General features: G+C 38.3%; 2 protein-coding genes across 2 annotated transcripts; one reads left to right on the forward strand and one right to left on the reverse strand.

Annotated features, from left to right (window-relative positions):
- The first annotated feature begins 16,956 nt into the window (after positions 1–16,956).
- On the forward strand, positions 16,957–19,160 carry LOC126752906 (glucosidase 2 subunit beta). Its single transcript, XM_050463943.1, has 2 exons — positions 16,957–18,130; positions 18,190–19,160. Exons 1-2 carry the CDS (start codon positions 17,104–17,106, stop codon positions 18,804–18,806), a joined length of 1,644 nt encoding a protein of 547 aa, XP_050319900.1. The 5' UTR covers positions 16,957–17,103; the 3' UTR covers positions 18,807–19,160.
- Positions 19,161–19,245: 85 nt separating this feature from the next.
- On the reverse strand, positions 19,246–19,989 carry LOC126752913 (ragulator complex protein LAMTOR3 homolog). The gene is made up of 3 exons (XM_050463954.1): positions 19,799–19,989; positions 19,542–19,734; positions 19,246–19,477 (listed from the first exon to the last, which is right to left on the reverse strand). The coding sequence occupies exons 1-3, from the start codon at positions 19,840–19,842 to the stop codon at positions 19,340–19,342; spliced, it is 375 nt and encodes a 124-aa protein (XP_050319911.1). The 5' UTR covers positions 19,843–19,989; the 3' UTR covers positions 19,246–19,339.
- Positions 19,990–20,218: the final 229 nt, after the last annotated feature.

Here is a 20,218-nt window from a genome sequence, read left to right on the forward strand (position 1 = left end):
GCGCTCTTGGCAACTCGGCTGTAACCGCGTTAGCGATGTCTACGCCAGTAAAGAAGAAGAAGAATTGGACTTCAAATCCAAAAATGAAATCAATGATAATGTGATGCTGGGGCTATCTAGCGGAAATAAAAGCAATGAAGCATGAAAACCCTTTCCAAAATGCATGGTACCTTTAAAAAAAGGCTGTGCATATTGTAGGTTATTTTCTCTAATGGGAAAGAGTAACTTAAACTGACTCCGCAGTATGTATTAATTTCTAAACACTAAAATACCGAGCTCATCATACTGTCAATAATATCACAAGCAGCCTTCTACACATTCGAACCAAAAAGTAGCAGAATTGCCCACATAAAGATTTTCTGTAATTTCGCTTGGCGCTCCGCAGTGACTAGGAAATGCAATAAGCGCCATGCCAAAAATAAATTGATTACTGTCACGGAAATAGCAGTGCACAAAACTTTTCTTCAGCCATAATGCTTTTGCGAACTTCTCGGCAATGGGCGGGTGCCAACGCCGAATAATTGTGGGCCAGGGCAGAAAGTCACTTAAAAGACGCGCTAGGCGCGCACAGATCGTTCGTCACGTGATAAATTGGCGTTAATGCAGCTAAACGGATTTCAATAGCTCGCCAGGTCGTCGAACGAGTGGCGGGTGGGGTGATAATGCCACTGACAATGTCTGCCAGTAACGCCAACAGCGCTGTAGACAGGCGTCGAGTAAAGGATATTGAAATGTTGAGTTGCGCTCAATTTGCGGAAATAAATATAATTTCCGGCCTAATTCATGTTATACCCATGCACGTCTACTGTTGGCCTGCCGCTGTTTAGTTTGTGCCTAAAATTTATACATAAGTCCTGATGTGATGTGCAGGTATTTTGCTGCACAAACTGAAATTACGTTTAGTAATGAGAAATTGATTTGGCCAAACTTAATTTAAACATTTTTACATTACAAGTTCATTACCGTAAACTATAACCAAATATAGTAAATAAACTGCATTCTAATATTGAGTGCATTTAGAACTGAGTGCCATTTTTTAACGCAATCGGGTATTTAGAGCTAGAGGAAGATCTTGACTAATTGAATTATCTTGTGACTTTCCTCATTTACAATCGAAAACATGTTTAAATGCAAATTTTATGAAGATAACGCCCATACTGACCAACATATTCGGCACAAAGTTGGCTGGAATAACGAAAATCACCAAACTTTTTCTGGGAACTTCCATATTTCTTTATGGAAACGATCAAATCATTATATATTATCATTCTATTATTTCCTAATTTTACACAACAGAGAGTATACGGTAAAAAACAAACAGGAAGTTGCCTTATAGTGGGAATATAGGACTAAAGGTAGTATTAACACCGAATCGAATTTATTTACCATGACATATCATTACCAGAAGTAGATCATTTCTCAGATTCATTATAACGGATGATCAAAGTAGAGAAACTTTTTTTTCAATAGCCTTTTTTTGACAGATCACGCGTGAGTCGTGTCCAGCTGTCATGTTATTTTTGTTCAGTATTGTGTGACATTGGAGAATGGAGTCATGTGTAGAAGTTCACGCAAGTAAGGGAAGTTCTCTGATTGCCATTCACTTGGAGTGGCCACAAACGATTCTTTTACATATGGCTCAAGCAGCTCTCGACTTCCGGTTCTACACCAAGTATCCTCTGGATAGCCAAAGAACATCCGTTTGAAGGCGAGCTAAAGTGAGACGATGAAACATCACCCCACAGGGTTGTGCGTGGATGAAATGCAAAATTTCCAAGAGCCTCGGATGAGTCCAAACTCTATAAGTAACTCATTATTCCCGTCCTGCTATATGGTGCAGAGGCATGGACGATGACAACAACTGATGAATCGACGTTACGAGTTTTCGAAAGAAAGGTTCTGCGAAAGATTTATGGTCCTTTGCACGTTGGCCACGGCGAATATCGCATTCGATGGAACGATGAGCTGTATGAGATATATGACGACATTGACATAGTTCAGCGAATTAAGAGACAGCGGCTGCGCTGGCTAGGTCATGTTGTACGAATGGATGAAAACACTCCAGCTCTGAAAGTATTCGATGCAATACCCGCCGGGGGAAGCAGAGGAAGAGGAAGACCTGCACTCCGTTGAAAAGACCAAGGCTTCGCTTGGAATTTTCAATTGGCGCCACATTACGAAAAGAAGAAACGACTTGCGCGCTGTTGTTAACTTGGCTATAATCGCGTAAGCTGTGTCTACGTCAGTAAAAAAGGAGAAAATTGGGTGGCATTTCATCACGGAAAGACTTATACTTGAACAACGTTTACAAATCGTTCAACTTTATTACGAAAATTTGAGGTTCTGTAAGGAATATGTTTCACGCGCATAACTCAACTTGTGGTCAACATAATCGGCTTACTGAGCGTACTGTTCGCAACACCTTCACCCATATTGAAACCCGGCCCATATTATTGAATAATATTCGCAGCAACTCGGACTGATGTATGAAACGACTTGGCGCATTTTACATCGAGATTTTAAATTGAAAGCGCTTGAAAAGTTCCAAGAAGATCCCACCTTTGCGAGCCAAATTTTCTTCAGCGATGAAACCTATTTCTCACTCTAAGGGTATGTAAACAAGCAAAATTTTCGCATTTGGGACGAAGAAAACTCTGAAGGGATTCAATAGCTGCCATTTCATCCAGAAAAACAACGGCTTGGTGTAGTTTATGGACTGGCGGAATCATCGGTAAATATTTTTTTAAAAACGTACGAAACCGTCATTGGTGACCGTTATCGCGCCATAATAACCGACCATTTGGTTTTAACAAGACGGCGTCACTTCCCATACATCGCATCAATTAGTGGATCTTTGAAAGAACACTTCAGTTAACAGATAATTTCACGTTTTGGGCAGGTCTATTGGCCACCAAGACCGTGTGATTTCACACCGTTAAACTTTTTCCTGTAGGGATATGTAAAGTCTAAAGCCTAAACGGAAAATTTCGCTTCGATTCAGGCCTTGAATAAAACATCAGGCGGGTCATTTGCCAGTTATCAGTCGAAATGCTCGAACGAGTCATCGAAAATAGACCTCAATGGATAGACGATCTGACGTAGCCGCGGCCAGCATTTGAAAGAGAAAATTTTCAAAAAAGGGAACCTCGAAAGGGATCACTCTTTATATACAAAGTGCGTTCCAAAGTAAACAGGTACTAATAGTAACTTTTAGAATCTAGCGCCCCCTGTTGACGCCATCTATATGTCGACTGGTACGTTAGAATCTGCAATCTTTATCGATTGTCCAGTGAGAATTTGATGACATTTCATCAATTGGAAGTGAAGTTATTGCGTTTTAAGTGTCAGTATGTTTGTATTATTGGTGCTAAAATGAGCTCCGAACAAAGAGCCAACATTAAATTTTGTTTTAAAATTGGTAAAACTTTTACCGAAACGTTTCAATTGATGAAACAAGTTTATGGCGATGATTGCCTATCCCGTAGCAAAGTGCACGAGTGGTTTCAACGTTTTCAAAGTGGTCGTGAGGACATAAATGACGATCAACATGTGGGCCAATCAAAATCCGTGATCACCGGAAATTCCATCGAAACTGTGCGTGAATTCATCAAAAATCAACCGAATTTATCATTGAAAATCATGGAAATGGAATTGAACATCTCCAAAACATCGATTTATCGCATTTTGACCGAACATTTGGGCTTACGAAAGGTGTGTGCACGGTTTGTTCCGCACAAATTGACTGACGACCAAAAATTGCTCAGAATCCAAAATTCGAAGGACGATTATTTGACCAAAAGTCACATTTTAACCATTAACTACTCTCGTACTTGTATGTCAGCTAAGTGGTATATACTAATGTAGTCCGATCTGAACAACTTCTTTAGAAATTGCCTTGGATAATAAACCATGTCAAATTTCGTAAAGATATCCCACCAAATAAAAAAGTTTTCCATACAAGGACATGTATTTTCTCAGGAGGATGGGGTCATGTGTAGAAGTTCACGCAAGTGAGGAAAGTTCTCTGATCGCCATTCACTTGGGAGTGGCCAGAAACGATTCTTTTACATATGACTCAAGCAGCTCACGACTTCCGGTCTTTGACCAAGTATCCTCTGGGTAGCCTAAGAACATCCGTTCGAAGGTGAGCTAAAGTGAGAAGGCGAAACACCCCTGCATAGGGTTGTGCGCTGGGTTTGGGACCCGCCACGTAAAAAAACACCCCCAGTGAATAAGTATAACCAGCCTCGGATGAGAGACCCCCCTTTTGATTTATGAAATCTACATATATGTTATAGTCATCCGATGTCGGCGGTTCCCAAATAAAAAGCTTCTTGAGTAGAAAAGCACCTGTACAAAATTTCAGATCGGTATCTCAAAAATTAAGGGACTCAGGTAATTTATATATAATTTTATAAGGTCTACGACATTTCCTGCGTGGTCGTGGACAGTGCATAAAAAACATACAAGTTTCAGTCAAGTTTGTTAACTATAAAAATATCAGATTAACTTTAAAATATCTATGTAAGGTATAAAATCACAATCCAAATCGATCCATGGCACCATTAACATATTTAATATGTTCAGAAATATTTTTTGCATCGGAGCGCAATGGACTCATTTTAAATAATTGTGTATACTTTATTCATTGATTTCTTTGGCCTTCTTGTCCATTTAATCTAAGCGCCAACATTAGTATAATGGCAAATCCTTTTCTCATCCACCGTTTACAGATGTGTATGTTCACCGTTACTTTTTAAACGACTTAAATGCGTGTGCAGATACATATCTCTTGGAGAAGCTAGTCAATTCACTTTAGAAAAGATTTCCGAATTCGGCGCGTGCACATGCAGTTATAACAGTGGTATTAAAGAACGTTAAACGGCCACACCCCCACACCTCAGCCCACAACTCTACTTTAAATAAACGCACCTTTCAATTGCTTTTATAAGGAACTCATTTGGGAAAACGTGCGAAAATTCGCATTTATTTCGACAATTTCACACTATTTTGCGAACACACTCGTTGCAGCAGAGTGAGGGTTCCGGGGAAGCTGGTGGGGTGGCATCGAACGATTGGCCATTTGATAGGGTTGAAGTGCGCACTTATTTTACAATCGGTTTTGTGTGATACATATTTTTTAACTTTTTCCTGTTTGCCTTTGTATTTTAAAATTCCAAATGTAGAAAATGGCAATAAAGCTGATAAGAAGGCAATGAACGCTGAATTTGGCAGGAGAGATACTGTAAATACAATAGCATACTTGGAAACGTTTATTGTGCTATGAAAGAGGAATTTTTTTATCTGGCTATTAAACTAATACTTTGCCATTTTCAACATCTTAAATCTAAGTTACATATATACAAACTACATCTGTCGATTCATACAACTTAGTACCACATTTAAGTATTAACTGGTGTCAAACTGGTTTTTGAGCTGTGCATTTTATCAGTTATGGGTTGTAAATTATCTAGTTGAACTGATGAAAACTTTATTCATTCGTTTATTTTCAACTACACAAAGAAGTATTTGAATTATCAGAAATGTTACAACTAAAACTTTTATACATACATATGTATATATGTAATGGTCATCCACTTCGATATTCCCTACTTTTTTGAAGAAAATATACAGAAATTTCGAATTTAATGGTAAAGTGTTTATTATCGTTCTTCGGCATTTATTTTTTGAAGATTATCTCTTTCAAATGTTGGCTGCAGCTACGTCTCAGATGGTCCATCCAAAACGTGAAACTATCTGCTCACCGAAGGGTTCTCTCAATAAATCCATTGAATGATACGGTGTGTGGGAAGTGGCGCGGTCTTGTTGAAACCAAATATCGCCGAGATAACGAGCTTAAATTTCAGGCCGGTTATCATGGCGCGACGATGGTCGCCATTGACGGTTACGTTCTCACCAGCACCATTTTTGAAGAAATATGGACAGGCAGCCCTTGAATCTCTTCAGGCTGGTCTTCGTCACAAATGCGCCAATTTTGCTTATTTACATACTCATGGAACCAGAAATGGGCCTCATCGCTGAACTAAATTTGGCTCGAAAACGTCTGATTTTTTTGAAACTTTTGAAACTTTTCAAGTCGTTCCATACGTCAGTCCGTGTTGCTGAGAGAGACGCCGAATCGACTCTCCACGATCTTCGTGTACATTCTCAGCTACGACTGTTATATTTTCTTCATTTCGTGCTGGACGTGGTCTACTTGGTCGAATATTATCAATTAATGAATGCTGGGACTTAAGATGGGTAATGGTGTTGCGAATACTACGCTCAGTGGGTCGATTATATTGACCATAAGTTGAGGAAAGCGCGCGAAACACATTTTTTACAGAACATGAATTTTGTAAAAAAGGTTGAACAATTTGTGAACTTTGTTCAAGCGCAAGTCTTTCTATGATGAAATGCCAAACAATACTGCCCAAAAATAACGTGATGACTCTCGCATGATATGTTAAAAAAAGTCTATTGAAAAAAGTGTCTCTACTTGCATCACCCGTTATTAAACGAGTAAGAGACCGATATATGCGGTATAAAGTCAACTAGAAATTCGAAGATCTTTCTATTAGGTATATAGGGGTTAAGGTAAATATTGATCCGAATCATCACATTTGTAATACACAGACATACTACTATCAGGTTTCTCTCTCTTAATTTCAAGTATACATACTTACATACATGTATGTATATAACAAATTGATCGATATTTTCGGTGAAAAGTCAACTATAAGTACGGGGCTGACATATTCGGTCCCTAGGGGCTGGATCAGTTTGTGCTCGATTTGGATAATTTCTGGAAGTAGGGTGGCTTACTTCAAATATCCCATTATATTAACTGTATCTTGATTTATATACCTATATTCTAAAAAGTGAAGGAATCAAGTTGAATTTGAATTGTGTTATATGGGAAGGAGGATATCGTCCATTTTCGCACTGTAATATTTCGTTTTTTATATGAGAAAAAAATTGTCGAAAAAACGCTGTTTTTTACCCGAGGAAACCCATGTAACCTCTTAAGATATCGTAATTATACTCTCGCAGCAAAGTTGCTAAGGAAAGTATTATAATTTTGTTCACATAACGGTTGTTTGTAAGTCCTAAAACTAAAATAGTCAGATATAGGGTTATATATACCAAAGTGATCAGGGTGACGAGTAGAGTTGAAATCCGGATGTCTGTGCGTCCGTCCGTCCGTCCGTCCGAGCAAGCTGTAACTTGAGTAAAAATTGAGATATCATGATGAAACTTGGTACATGTATTCCTTGGCTCCATAAGAAGGTTAAGTTCGAAGATGGGCAAAATCGGCCAACTGCCACGCCCACAAAATGGCGAAGCCATAAATAAAGATATTAAAGTGAAATTTGGCACAAAGGATCGCATTAGGGAGGGGCATATTTGGACGTAATTTTTGGAATGTGGCCCCGCCCTCTACTAAGTTTTTTGTACATATCTCGGAAACTACTATAGCTATGTCAACCAAACTCTATGAAGTCGTTTCCTTCAGGCATTTTCATATACAATTCAAAAATGGAAGAAATCGGATAATAACCACACCCACCTCCCATACAAAGGTTATGTTGAAAATCACTAAAAGTACGTTAACCGACTAACAAAAAACGTCAGAAACACTAAATTTTACGGAAGAAATGGCAGAAGGAAGCTGCACCCAGGTTTTTTTTTAATTGAAAATGGGTGTGGCGTCGTCCACTTATGGACAAAAAACCATATCTCAGAAACTAATATAGCTATGTCAACCAAACTCTATAGAGTTGTTTCCTTCAGGCATTTCCATATACAGTTCAAAAATGGAAGAAATCGGATAATAACCACGCCCACCTCCCATACAAAGGTTATGTTGAAAATCACTAAAAGTGCGTTAACCGACTAACAAAAAACGTCAGAAACACTTAATTTTACGGAAGAAATGACAGAAGAAAGCTGCACCCAGGCTTTTTTTTTTAAATTGAAAATGGGCGTGGCCTCGCCCACTTATGGACCAAAACCATATCTCAGGAACTACTAGACCGATTTCAATGAAATTCGGGATATAATATTTTCTTAACACTCTGATGACATGTACGAAATATGGGTGAAATCGGTTCACAACCACGCATTCTTCCAATATAACGCTATTTTGAATTCCATCTGATGCCTTTTCTGTATAATATATACATTAGGAACCAATGATGATAGCGGAATAAAACTTTACACAAATACGGTATTTGAAAAATATGTAAATGATGGATAATGAAATCTCGATTATCACTTTACCATGCGAGAGTATAAAATGTTCGGTGACACCCGAACTTAACCCTTCCTTACTTGTTTTTACTTAAGTTATTGCTTGCACTGGCAGGCGTTCGAATAGACAGACAGTCAGACTACTTATTTATATACATACATAAGTATAAATGGTCACTTTCATACATATATAAATAAGTTTATATCTAACTCGATTATTTTGATACAAACAACCGTTATGTGAACAACACTATTATACTCTGTAGCAACAAGCTGCAAGAGTATAATAATCGTTCTACATAGTACAATTGCAACTTTACGTGCGCTTTTGCCATTTTATCTTCGTAATAATCGTCTATATGTGCTCGCTATTTGCCGAATTATTGAAAATTTCGAGCATACTTTTACTTTACAAAAAATTCAAGTGCCAATAAGACAAAGAACCGCTCGAAGTAATGAAAGTACTGCTGCCTTTAAGGCAAGTGTTGCTGAAAATGGCATTTTGTCCATTCCAAGACGTTCTCAAGAATTGGGATTGTCTCAAATCAGAATCTGGCACATTTTAAGGAAGGATTTGCGGTTACATCCGTATAAAGTTGTTCTCACTTAAAAACTGAAATCATTGGACCACCGTAAATGTCGCGAATTTGCTGATTTTTCTTTGGAACAACTTGTAAAAGATAACTTTTTTTAAGAAAATTATCTTCTCCTACTAGACTCACCTTCATCTGAGTGATGCGGTAAATAAACAAAACTGTCGATACTGGTGCGAAGAAAATCTACGAATTATTCAAGAACAACCATTACATTCATCTAAATTGACAGTTTGGTGTCTAGTAGAATCAACGGTCCGTACTGCTTCTTTTGAAATGAAGCTGGTGACGCCATTACTGTCAATGGAGAGTGGTATAGATCGATGATAATCAACTTTTTATAGACGCAATTGGAAGAAGTTTTTTTTTGTTATTACAAGAAAAATTCGATTCGATTATTTCAAGAAATTGTGACATTGAATGGCCTGCAAGTAGTTGTGATTTAACATCATTAGACTACTTCCTGCGGCGTTATTTGAATTCTCTTTTGCTTAAGAAGTGGAGGCCATTTGAATGATGTTATATCCAGAAGTTAATTGCATCGATTGTACTTTATCAAATAAAAAACATTTGATTTCCCTAACAAATCATATCACATGTAAAAGATACTTTGTTTAGGAATACTCCACCATTTTCTTTCTTTTTTTTGAAAAATTTTCGTTTTTTTTTTACTTTTCGCTAGGTTCTATTCGGATCGCCCTCATATTTCATTGAGGTGAAAGCAGACAATATCCTAAATCTTAGTAAGGGTTTAATTTTCGCAAACTTATTGTAAGAAGACCTACACCAAAAATATTGTTGTTAAACTTTTTCTTCATGCATTCTTTTTTTTCTTCTCGTATTTTGTCGCCAGTTGGAAATACCAAGCGGAACCACACCGCTCTACACCAGATCTTTCCAACGGAGTGGAAGTCTGCCACTTCCACCAGCGGATACTGCAACGAACCCCTTCACAGCTGTAGTGCTTTCGTCCATTCGGGCAACATCAGCTAGCCAACGTAGTCGCTGTCTGTAATTAGCTAAACTCGTACATTTAGACGTCTATCGTCTGCGATATTCGCCATCACCTATAGTATGTTTTCAGCGCCATAAATCTTCGTTTCTCCCGAAAACACCTAGCACGGACTCATCGGATGTCGAAATCGTCCACACTTCTGCACTACATATATAAGAGAACGGGAGTTATGAGCGATTTATAGAATTCGGTTTTGGTTTGTCGAAGTAGGATTTTACTCTTCTGTTGCTTACTCAGTCCAAGGTCGCACCTGTTGATAGTTGCTGTTGTTAATGCTGGTTCCAAAATAGACGGAATTATCTACAGCCCTAAAGTTATGAGTGTCAACGGTAAAGTAAGAGTCAAGACGCGAATTCTTACCCTTTATTAGATTACAGAAGATATTTCTTGTCCTCGTTCACCACCTGACTCACTCGCTTTCCTTTGTCTAACCTGGAGAAAGCAGAACTAACGGCACTGTCGTTAAGGACATTTATGCAAAATATTGTACCTTTTTTATTTAGCGCTACGGCTTTTTTTATATTCTCCACCATCAGGGTAAAGAAATCACACGGTAAGGAATCGACTTGGCTGAAATGATATTATACTGACTAATAATTACTTCATTAACATTCGAAACATTAAAACAAAAATTATTAAATTCACTGTTAAAATATCGACAATGGTTCGAAGTGTCTCGAAATTTTAAGGACACACGAAACTCACTTGCATCACTTGGGAGAAAGTTAAGAAATAATAATTAAATCTCTCTAATTGGATATTCGTTGGTAATATTATAAATATTTGAAAGTCTTTCACCATTCCCATTGATTATTTCATTTGCAACAACTTTGCTTGACACACCAGAACCATCGCCGAAATGCATCGCTGTGCCGCTTAACAAATCAAAACGAAAAATTTCATTAAAGTTCTATCAAATAAGAAACTTTTTGTTTGCCAATATAAATAATAATAAAAATGTACAATTGACGGCGCTTTGCTCTAAGTCAGGAAGCAGCTTTCATCGAGCTTTCATCGCCACCTGTGCCAACCTATAAATATTCGACACTTGCAACGGAGGAAGGCACAATTAGAATCACTGGAAAATTAAAAGAAAAAATAATAATAACAATAATAAAAACAATAATTAGCAGTCGCAACGCAGCATCGATACTCGTAAAACTCACAGCGGGACACGGAGAAAAAACCGTTTCTTCGCTTCGGCTTTTAAATGCTAGTATGGTTGGTTGTCTTTGCTTAGAATCTTTCCAGAAAGCCAATCACATGGCGTCAACAACGCCATCAGCCCCAAAACTTTGGCCAAACTTTTTATCTTGCACGTAACTTTTACTAATTTACTGTTACCGCCAAGCGTCGTGCATACTAAACAGTCACCGATACATACACACGCATTAGGATATTGGAGACTCTTTGCTACTGTAAATAACATCTTCTTTGCCGAATCAAAAGTTAGCCCACGATAACGCACAACAACTTCGCGTAACAATTTCATTGACAATATTAAAAATTGTATCGCTTTTTATATTTTTTTTAGTAATGTTCTATATGGTAAAAAACACAGTCGGAAAAATATTTCGAGGTGCCAGGAAAATTGTTTACTAAAAAACATAACATGTGAATTCAATTCTTTGATAGGAAAATCAAAAAATCTTCTACGCTTCATAGCCAAAAGTTCTCTGAATGCAAATGACAGAAAAAAGTTACTTTTCGTTGTTAACTGCACCGCGTATACGAAGAAAGTCAAAGATAAATTGAAAACAGGTAAGTCGAGTGCAACCGAACATTTTATACTTATTATAATATCGGAAGCATCATTGAAAACCATTTTGAGAGATAATTTGGGCCTAAGATTTGCTCAAAAATCTCTCATTTTTTTTTTCGAAAAACAGCGTGACGTTAACGTCTGTGAAGCAATGCTTTCCGACTACCAGGATGTCATGAAACATATCATTACTCGCGATGAATCGTGGATCTATGCTTACGATACGAAAACAGACGATCAATCGGCCGAATATCGTGGAAAAGCTGAGCCGAAAAACCACGCAAAGCAGGTCAAAAATCAAGTTGACAGTTTTCTTCGATTACCGAGATGTGGTGCACTTCGAATTCCTTCCGAACAGCCAAACTTTCAACAAGGAATACCATTTGGGTGCTAAGCATCGTTTGCGCGAAGCTATTCGAAAAAAGAGACTGGAATTATGGGCCGATAGCTCTTGATTTTTGCACTACGTTAATGCACAGTCGCATACTGCATTGACTTTCCTGAGTTTTTCGCCAAATTTTAAACGAATATCGTGCCACAATCACCGTATTCGCCTGATTTAAGTAGCGCTGTGTGACTTCCGGCTATTCAGCAAACTCAAACCACCGCTCCAGGGAAACCGTTTTGAGTTCAATTGAAGATATTAAACGTGAATCGCTACGCGCGTTGAAGACTATTTCGGAAATTAATTTTAACAACTGTGGCGAAGATTTAAAAAAATTGGAGTTAACCAATTTTTGAGTAACTTCACTCGAAATTATCCTCCATTCTTCAGTCGAGGCATTCCGCAAATAATTTTTGAGGTTACGAGTCTTTTTCCAATGTTTCTACCTACAAAACAACACAAAATCCAAATAGGATTGTGATCTGGGGGTTGAAGAGGTGAATTCAACTGTTTTGGGTTATACCATCATACCCTTTCTTTGACAACTATAGCTGTATGCTTCAAGTCGACGTTTTCCTGATTTTTTTTTACATTTTGTTTTAAGTTCTCGTCTAATATTTGAAGATATTCTCTGCTATTCATCGTAGACTGAGCAAAAACTAGATTTCCGGTGCAAGCAGCCGACATGAACCCCCAAATCATTATAAGGTCTCCCTCGTGGTTAACAGTTGGAACAATATTTTAGCAGCTCGATATTTCGAGTTTTCCAGATCTTACCACTGTTTTTTGTGAAAAATAATATGGGTAAAAAAAACACTACTTCGTTGAGACAACTAAACTATACATTTACCCTAATTCCTCTTCCATGATATTTCTAGCCTTAATCAAAATATTCCCATATAAGTAACAAATTCAAAGTGTTTAGAGACAACGAATGATGAATTTTTCGGCACGGATTTGTCATAAACCGTTTACCTTGCAGCTCACTCTTGAGTTCGATCACTCAATTGTTAATTATACATAAATTCCAATTTAATAGTTATGCACTTATCTTTATTTCTTACTCAAACAACCGATTATAACTCGTAATTCAAGTATACAACTTCTTTCTTATAGCCCTTTACTAAGCAACACTCTAATTAGAACTGTGTCTTTTGCACAATCCAGCCGCACTTACATATATAGTAGATTGTTACCAAAACATCATCCCTAGAACAATTTGGCAACTATAAACTCCGCTATCGAGTTAATTCTGACAATTTATCGTCGATTCGTCACACTGCCCTCCACCTAAGTCTGATCGTCCCTATTAGACATACATACATATTTTCAGTACAAAACACATAACATTTATGTCTCTCATATCGTCTTCGAGAATGCTGTTAACTTCTATCCTTAGTCGCCCTTCTCTTCTTCTTCTTCTTCTTCTTAATTGGCGTAGACACCGATTACGCGATTATAGCCGAGTTAACAACAGTGCGCCAGTCGTTTCTCCTTTTCGCTACGTGGCGCCAATTGGATATTCCAAGCGTAGCCAGGTCCTTCTCCACTTGGTCCTTCCAACGGAGTGGAGGTCTTCCTCTTCCTCTGCTTCCCCGGCGAGTACAGCGTCGAATACTTTCAGAGCTGGAGTGTTTTCGTCCATTCGGACAACATGACCTAGCCAGCGTAGCCGCTGTCTTTTAATTCGCTGAACTATGTCAATGTCGTCGTATATCTCGTACAGCTCATCGTTCCATCGAATGCGATATTCGCCGTGGCCAACGCGCAAAAGGACCATAAATCTTTCGCAGAACTTTTCTCTCGAAAACTCGCAACGTCGACTCGTCAGTTGTTGACATCGTCCAAGCCTCTGCACCATATAGCAGGACGGAAATTATGAGCGACTTATAGAGTTTGGCTTTTGTTCGTCGAGAGAGGACTTTACTTTTCAATTGCCTACTCAGTCCGAAGTAGCACCTGTTGGCAAGAGTTATGCTGCGTTGGATTTCCAGGCTGACATTGTTGGTGGTGTTAATACTGGTCGCCCTTCTCTTATTGGAGTTAATTTCATCCATTTTCTGGAAATCCAGTTTCCGGCACAACTCTTGAAATGAAGCTGTTGCGATATTCCTTTCTTGGTCACAACGTAATTCCATTGGTATATCATTTCTTGTCACCTACTTGTAAATAAATACTTCCACTACTGCCTCAGCGTCTCGATTAGGAATCGGGTATATTCGTGACAATTCGCTGAGACTGCCAAAACATGTATGTTTCCTAAATTGTTGGTGGAAGATGGGCCCTCTACTCCTATGTCAATTCGCTCAAATGGCGTACCGAAATTATACTGCTTCATCTGGCCAAGAGTCCTCGACCAAGACCCTTTAGATACAACACACACAGAAAATTTGGCAATCCTCTCCATAGCCGATTGACGACAATCAGCTCAATATAACTTTCGCTTCAATTTCTCTAAGGATGTCATTATTCGCACGTGCCCTCCAATGGTACCGTTGTGCAGCTCGCTTGGAACTTCGGGACTTCCAACCTTCGCAGAGCTCGAGTACTTTGCCCTTACTCGATGCAAGCAGCCATACACAAACTTTAAACTGCTCTGCTCTGCCCAATATGCTTTTGTGACTCGGCTTCCTGCAGCTATTACTCCACTCGAGCTACATTTGTTCACCTCCACTTCATGCATTCTTCTTCTTTACTGGCGTTTACTGTATTACACCTTGCAAAACTGTATCTTCTTGCAAAGTCTTATTCACTTCAGCCTTAAGTTCATTTTGCTCTACTGACTAGGGGGATCTTTGTACTAATACACACGGTTCCTATTCCTCCGATTATAAAGACCTTTGCACTCGTATACACGCTTCCTGCTCTTCCGACCGCTCTTCCTGCATTGATATATGAGCCCCATGTACTTCCAACTCTACTGACGGATGCTCGTCAAATGCTTTCATCGTAGCCAAAATAACCTCTGTTGAACACTGAGTCTCTTCCTTAAACTGTGATTTGGTTGTTTCTTCCTCTAGTTCCTATTGATATATATGTATATTCGTCAACATTAAAGTTTTCTGCTTCCTTGGCCTCACGTAACCGTGACTGTAAATCGGACTTTAAGACATTTGTTGCCAAACCCGTTCATGCAGCTTCATTTTCAGTCGTGGAATCTTCAGATCGCTAAACTTTGCATTTTCGAATAATTATGCCTTTGTGTATTTATTTGACAATCACAGTTCTATGTAACGGATTTTTCAATAGGAACGCTACAAAAGTTGACCTATGGGGACTGTAAGCGACGCCTAATTTTTCCCGCTATTTTGGCATTTATTTTCAGTAAGGTTTGCCATTTCATTTCATTTCAGAAAGATATACGATCAAACAAGACGAAATTATTAAAATTTACTACCGAAATTCGTAGTAAGCGGCCTCAACTTTAAGTCATAGCACATTGGTAACCTATTAAATAACAAAAGTATTTGTTACCTTTAACAGACTGTAAACACTCCAAATTGAGAAGAATTAAACAGGAGGTTCTGCAGAGTGGTGTCTTCTCCCCGTTCCTGTTTAATTTCTACATTTCGAAACTGCCTCACCCACCAGAGGGATTTTCTATCACCTCGTACGCTCATAAACGGCTATATCTCTGACCTTTCTCGCTTCTTTTCTGTATAGGTTCCACTCTCCCCAATAAATCCAAAGCGGCCATATTCACGAACTGGACAAAGAATTCCAGACTAGACTTTAACATTGCAGTCGATAACGTTAAAATTTAGACTGTCCTAAGGCTTTACGCGTGGCACTAGACAGCCTGTGCTCCTTCACTTCTAATACGACTGTAATAACTGCCAAAGTACAGAACCGCAATAAAATCCTCATGTAAATAGCTGGCATCTCATAGAAAAAAGACAAAGAAACGTTGTTGGCAACATAGGAGGCAATCGGCCGACCGGTCCTAAACTACGCCGCACCAATTTGGTCGCTTCAGACATGTCAGAACACTACACTCCGAACTATAACGGAATGCCTCGTGATGTCTCTATGTTGAACACCTACATGCTTGCAGTTAGGGAACATAATGCACTCCTCTCCAAGCATTTCTGCTTTAATGTTTTTACAGAAACCATGCCTGCAGTCGACTCTTTCAAGAGAAGCCGCTTCATAGGAACAACAAGAGGTCTTTCCTTGACTACGTGGACGACATGAAACAGTACGCCGACCAGACTTCGGACGCAACTAAGTTCAGACCCGCATTGACCGCCATTCACACCTTCACCGGCGCCTTTTCAGTGGATTGCGTGCTTGGAGTCGATCCATTACCCGTTGTAGACAAGAAGCACGATAAACTAGAGAGACCCCAACTTATCCAGATCCAAATAGTCCCTGCATAACTTTAACCACATCTTTGCATGCCCAAAAAGCCCTACTCATCTGACACCCTTCTCCCTATGGTCCGACCCAGTCGAAACAACACGTTTCCTGGACCTAACAACATAAAAACCAACTTCCCCAGGCTTCCAGAATTATTGATTGATTTATAAAAGAGGAATGCACCGCGACCTTATGTCTATTGTGGAATCATTCCACTCAGCCTTGATGCTAAAGGTTACATTGAACTTCTTGGATAGGTTAGCGGTTTTGGTAATGCTGTCCCTTGATTGATTCCCCTTAGGAGAAGGGCCAATGCGTGTTTTTAAATGTACTTACCAACAAAATTCTGAACAATTGCCGTTATAACAAATGCGTATAGTAAGTAAGTAAGTAAGTATACCATATATGTATATCTTAAATTGTCGTCTATAATAAAACATAAATAAAATATTTGATTTAGGAAATCCCGATTTGCATTCCTTAATACATTGATATTTCTATAATAATCGATAAACCTATTTGTCGATGGTTTATCTAAATTTCGTGTAAATGTCAAATAATTAACAGAGAACGTAAAATAAACGTTCTCTTTAGTAAACGCCGGCATTTGACATTTCTTTGTCCTCTTCATACATTTTACCTCCTCCTTTGGGTCGTAATACAAAAAATTAGTGTAATACCACGTAAGCCCAATCAACTAACTTTGTTGTCTTGGTTAAATTGTTAAATTAGGAAAATGTATCAGTTGGGCTTAAAAAGCTTGCAATTGCAGCTGCTTTTATTGGCAATAATAGTAACGTTATCCGTAGCGGACGTCCCTCGACCGGTAGGTGTACCGCTATACAAGGCCTCATTGTACGCTCCTCGCCCGGACAAAAGTTGGGTATGTCTAGATAGCAAAAAAACAATTCGTCATACACAGATAAACGATGATTTCTGCGATTGCGAAGACGGTAGCGATGAACCAGGAACATCAGCTTGCCCAAATGCTGTTTTTAATTGTGAAAATGTTGGATTCCGCCAACAAGACATTCAAAGTACACGTGTGAATGATGGAATATGTGACTGCTGTGACGGCAGCGACGAATGGAAAGATGGTGGTAATACATGTGCAAACACTTGTTTAGAGTTAGGACGTGTAGAGGAAGAGATAAAACGGTCATTAGCAGATTTACATAAGCGCGGTAGTGAAAAACGAGCAGAACTGATTAGCAAAGGTAAACAAATGCGCACCGAACGTGAAGCAAAACATAAAGTGCTGCAACAAAGACGCAATGAGCAGGAAGCAATTAAAGCAGAAAAAGAGCAATTGAAAAGAAATGCAGAAGCCGCTGAAGCAGAAGCTCTAGAAATATATAAGGAGCAACAGCGTGAAAAAGATGCAGCTGCGGCCGAGGCCGCAAAATCACAAGAAGATTCACAGACCATGCGCTATGAGTCTGAAGCGGCATTTATTAAATATGATACGAACAAGGACGGTTTTGTGGAAGTAACTGAGTTAATGGTAGACATGACACTAGATCGTGACCGCAATGGTATTGTAACTGTTGAGGAAGCAAAGTATTTCCTCGATGAACGCGATCGCATTGATTTAGATTCATTTTATGATTTGTCGTGGCCACGCATTAAACCGCTTAAGATGTTAGCTGAAGGTCTTTTTAAACCACCAACTGTCGAAGATGTTGAACATCCAGAAGAAGACGAAGGCGATGAAGAGGGTCAGACGGGGCCTACAGGATCAGATCAACTCCCAATCGAAGAAGGTAATTTCTCAAATTTCTCCTTGAATATGAATTATTTTTAATTGTAATTTTATTTATAGATCATGAACATGAAGGTGCCTACGGAGAGGAAGACCTCTATGAGGATGAAGAAGGTGAAGCTGATGTTGGTGTAGGAAGTGTGGCAGACGCAACACACCCGGAGCCTGATTATGATCCGGAGACTAAACATTTAATAGATCTGGCAAACGAGGCTCGCAATGCTTACTCCGAAGCTGAGCAGAAAGTACGCGAAATCGAAAATGAGATTAAAAACATTGCAGATCAGACTTCAAAGGATTATGGGCTTAATGAAGAATATGCTGCATTGGACGGCGAATGTTTTACATTTGAAGATCGAGAATACCTTTATACTTTATGTCCTTTCGAACGTGCTTCACAAAAACAACGCAGCAGTGGGCATGAAACTAATTTGGGAAGCTATGAGCAGTGGATTGGAGATGGTGATAAAAAATACCAGAAACAAAAGTATGCCCACGGTACTGCTTGTTGGAATGGACCGCAACGTTTAACAATTGTAGACTTCAAATGTGGTCTTGAAAATGGCATTAAATCTGTAGCAGAACCTAATCGCTGTGAATACAATTATGTGTTCGAAACACCAGCTGCTTGTGATGGTGTGGTTGCAGACGACACTCGTCAACGAGATGAACTCTAAAATAAGGTGAAAAAGAGATACAAGTGCTCACATTCATATTTTGAATGAACCTTCAGTAGATATTTATCCACATGTGTCTAGTGTCGTTTTAATTATAAAGGAAAAAAGTTAAGTGTAAACTCAATGTATTTAATAAATGTAATTTATACTGAATTCTAGGATCATCATCAGCATTCCTTTGATTGTAAATCATACCAGCAGGAAATTTATTTGTACACTTTTTATAATATATTTGTAAGTTTAATTAGTAAATATTATCCACTTGTATTAACTGATATAATGATCAACATATATAAAATGTAATAATTTCCTGATTGAAATAAAGTAAATACTTCCGATCGCCTATTTACACAACTATGCCTTTCCATGATTAATTTGAGTAAAATACATTAAACATATTTGATTTTATTACAAAAAAACATTCAAGAAAAACGAAGTATTATATATCAAGAGTAGATTGAAAAATATATATCATAATGTATCGAATGTATGTACATATATGCTTTTAGAAAAGTGAAAAAGTTCAAATATGATTACGCTTCATTTACGGCCAATTTAATGTCCTCTAAGTGTGCATCTAATTGGTGTTCTAGAGCTAAAATGTGGCCTGTATTACAGTGCTCACCACCAACAAAAGTAAGAATCAGTGGCAATTTGTTCATTTGCACTACCTGTAAATAAAATTATTAAATTTATTAATACAATTACAAATGCTACACATTTTTTTTGACCAACCTGATAATTGGAATACATCGATATAATTACTTTGTTACGCCCCAAACCCAATTTTCCTGCTTGTTCACTGGCTGTTGCAAAAGTGGGTATGAAGGAAGGCATAAGCGCGAAGTCAACATTCTTATCCTGACTTACTCGTAGCAGTGGCACTCCATCTCTGTCTGTAACTTGTATTATATAGAGACCATTGACCCTTTAGCGATTAAGAAAATAGCAATTTATAAAAGATAGCGCACAATGTATTTAAAAGTACGCACTTATGTAGTAGACCATTGAAATATTTCTTCACTTCATCCGTCATATTTCACGAAATCCTATGAATCCTGCGAATCCTAGACACAATATTTCACTTGCAAAAGCTAGTTTTCTAATCAAAACAAATCACAATTCGCATTTATGCTTTGACCACTTACTAATTGGCATATCAGCTGTTAAAATAACCAAATAGAGTTCCCGACTATCTACTGTAGAATGTATACAACGAGTTTTGTCTTTTTTACCATGGTTACCATAACTTATTAAATTACTGAAATATAGTAAAATCTAGAAAAGTTATTGTAACGTAACATTTTTCACTGTGTTGAGTTGGGGGGAAGAAATTTTCTTCGATGTAAACAAATATTTCCTTCCGCTGTGCAAAATGTAAGGTAAAATTTTGACATTTGAAACTGAAAATC

Source organism: Bactrocera neohumeralis, chromosome 3 (genome assembly GCF_024586455.1).
Source record: "Bactrocera neohumeralis isolate Rockhampton chromosome 3, APGP_CSIRO_Bneo_wtdbg2-racon-allhic-juicebox.fasta_v2, whole genome shotgun sequence".
Taxonomy (NCBI): Eukaryota; Metazoa; Arthropoda; class Insecta; order Diptera; family Tephritidae; genus Bactrocera; species Bactrocera neohumeralis.

Bases quoted from the DNA above. Each gene is read 5' to 3' on its own strand.
- LOC126752906 (XM_050463943.1), top strand. From the start codon at position 17,104: ATGTATCAGTTGGGCTTAAAAAGCTTGCAATTGCAGCTGCTTTTATTG. The intron at 18,131-18,189 runs GTAATTTCTCAA...TTTTATTTATAG, and splicing joins TCAACTCCCAATCGAAGAAG to ATCATGAACATGAAGGTGCC.
- LOC126752913 (XM_050463954.1), bottom strand. From the start codon at position 19,842: ATGACGGATGAAGTGAAGAAATATTTCAATGGTCTACTACATAA. The intron at 19,735-19,798 runs GTGCGTACTTTT...TAATCGCTAAAG, and splicing joins TTCAATGGTCTACTACATAA to GGTCAATGGTCTCTATATAA. The intron at 19,478-19,541 runs GTTGGTCAAAAA...TTTTATTTACAG, and splicing joins CGATGTATTCCAATTATCAG to GTAGTGCAAATGAACAAATT.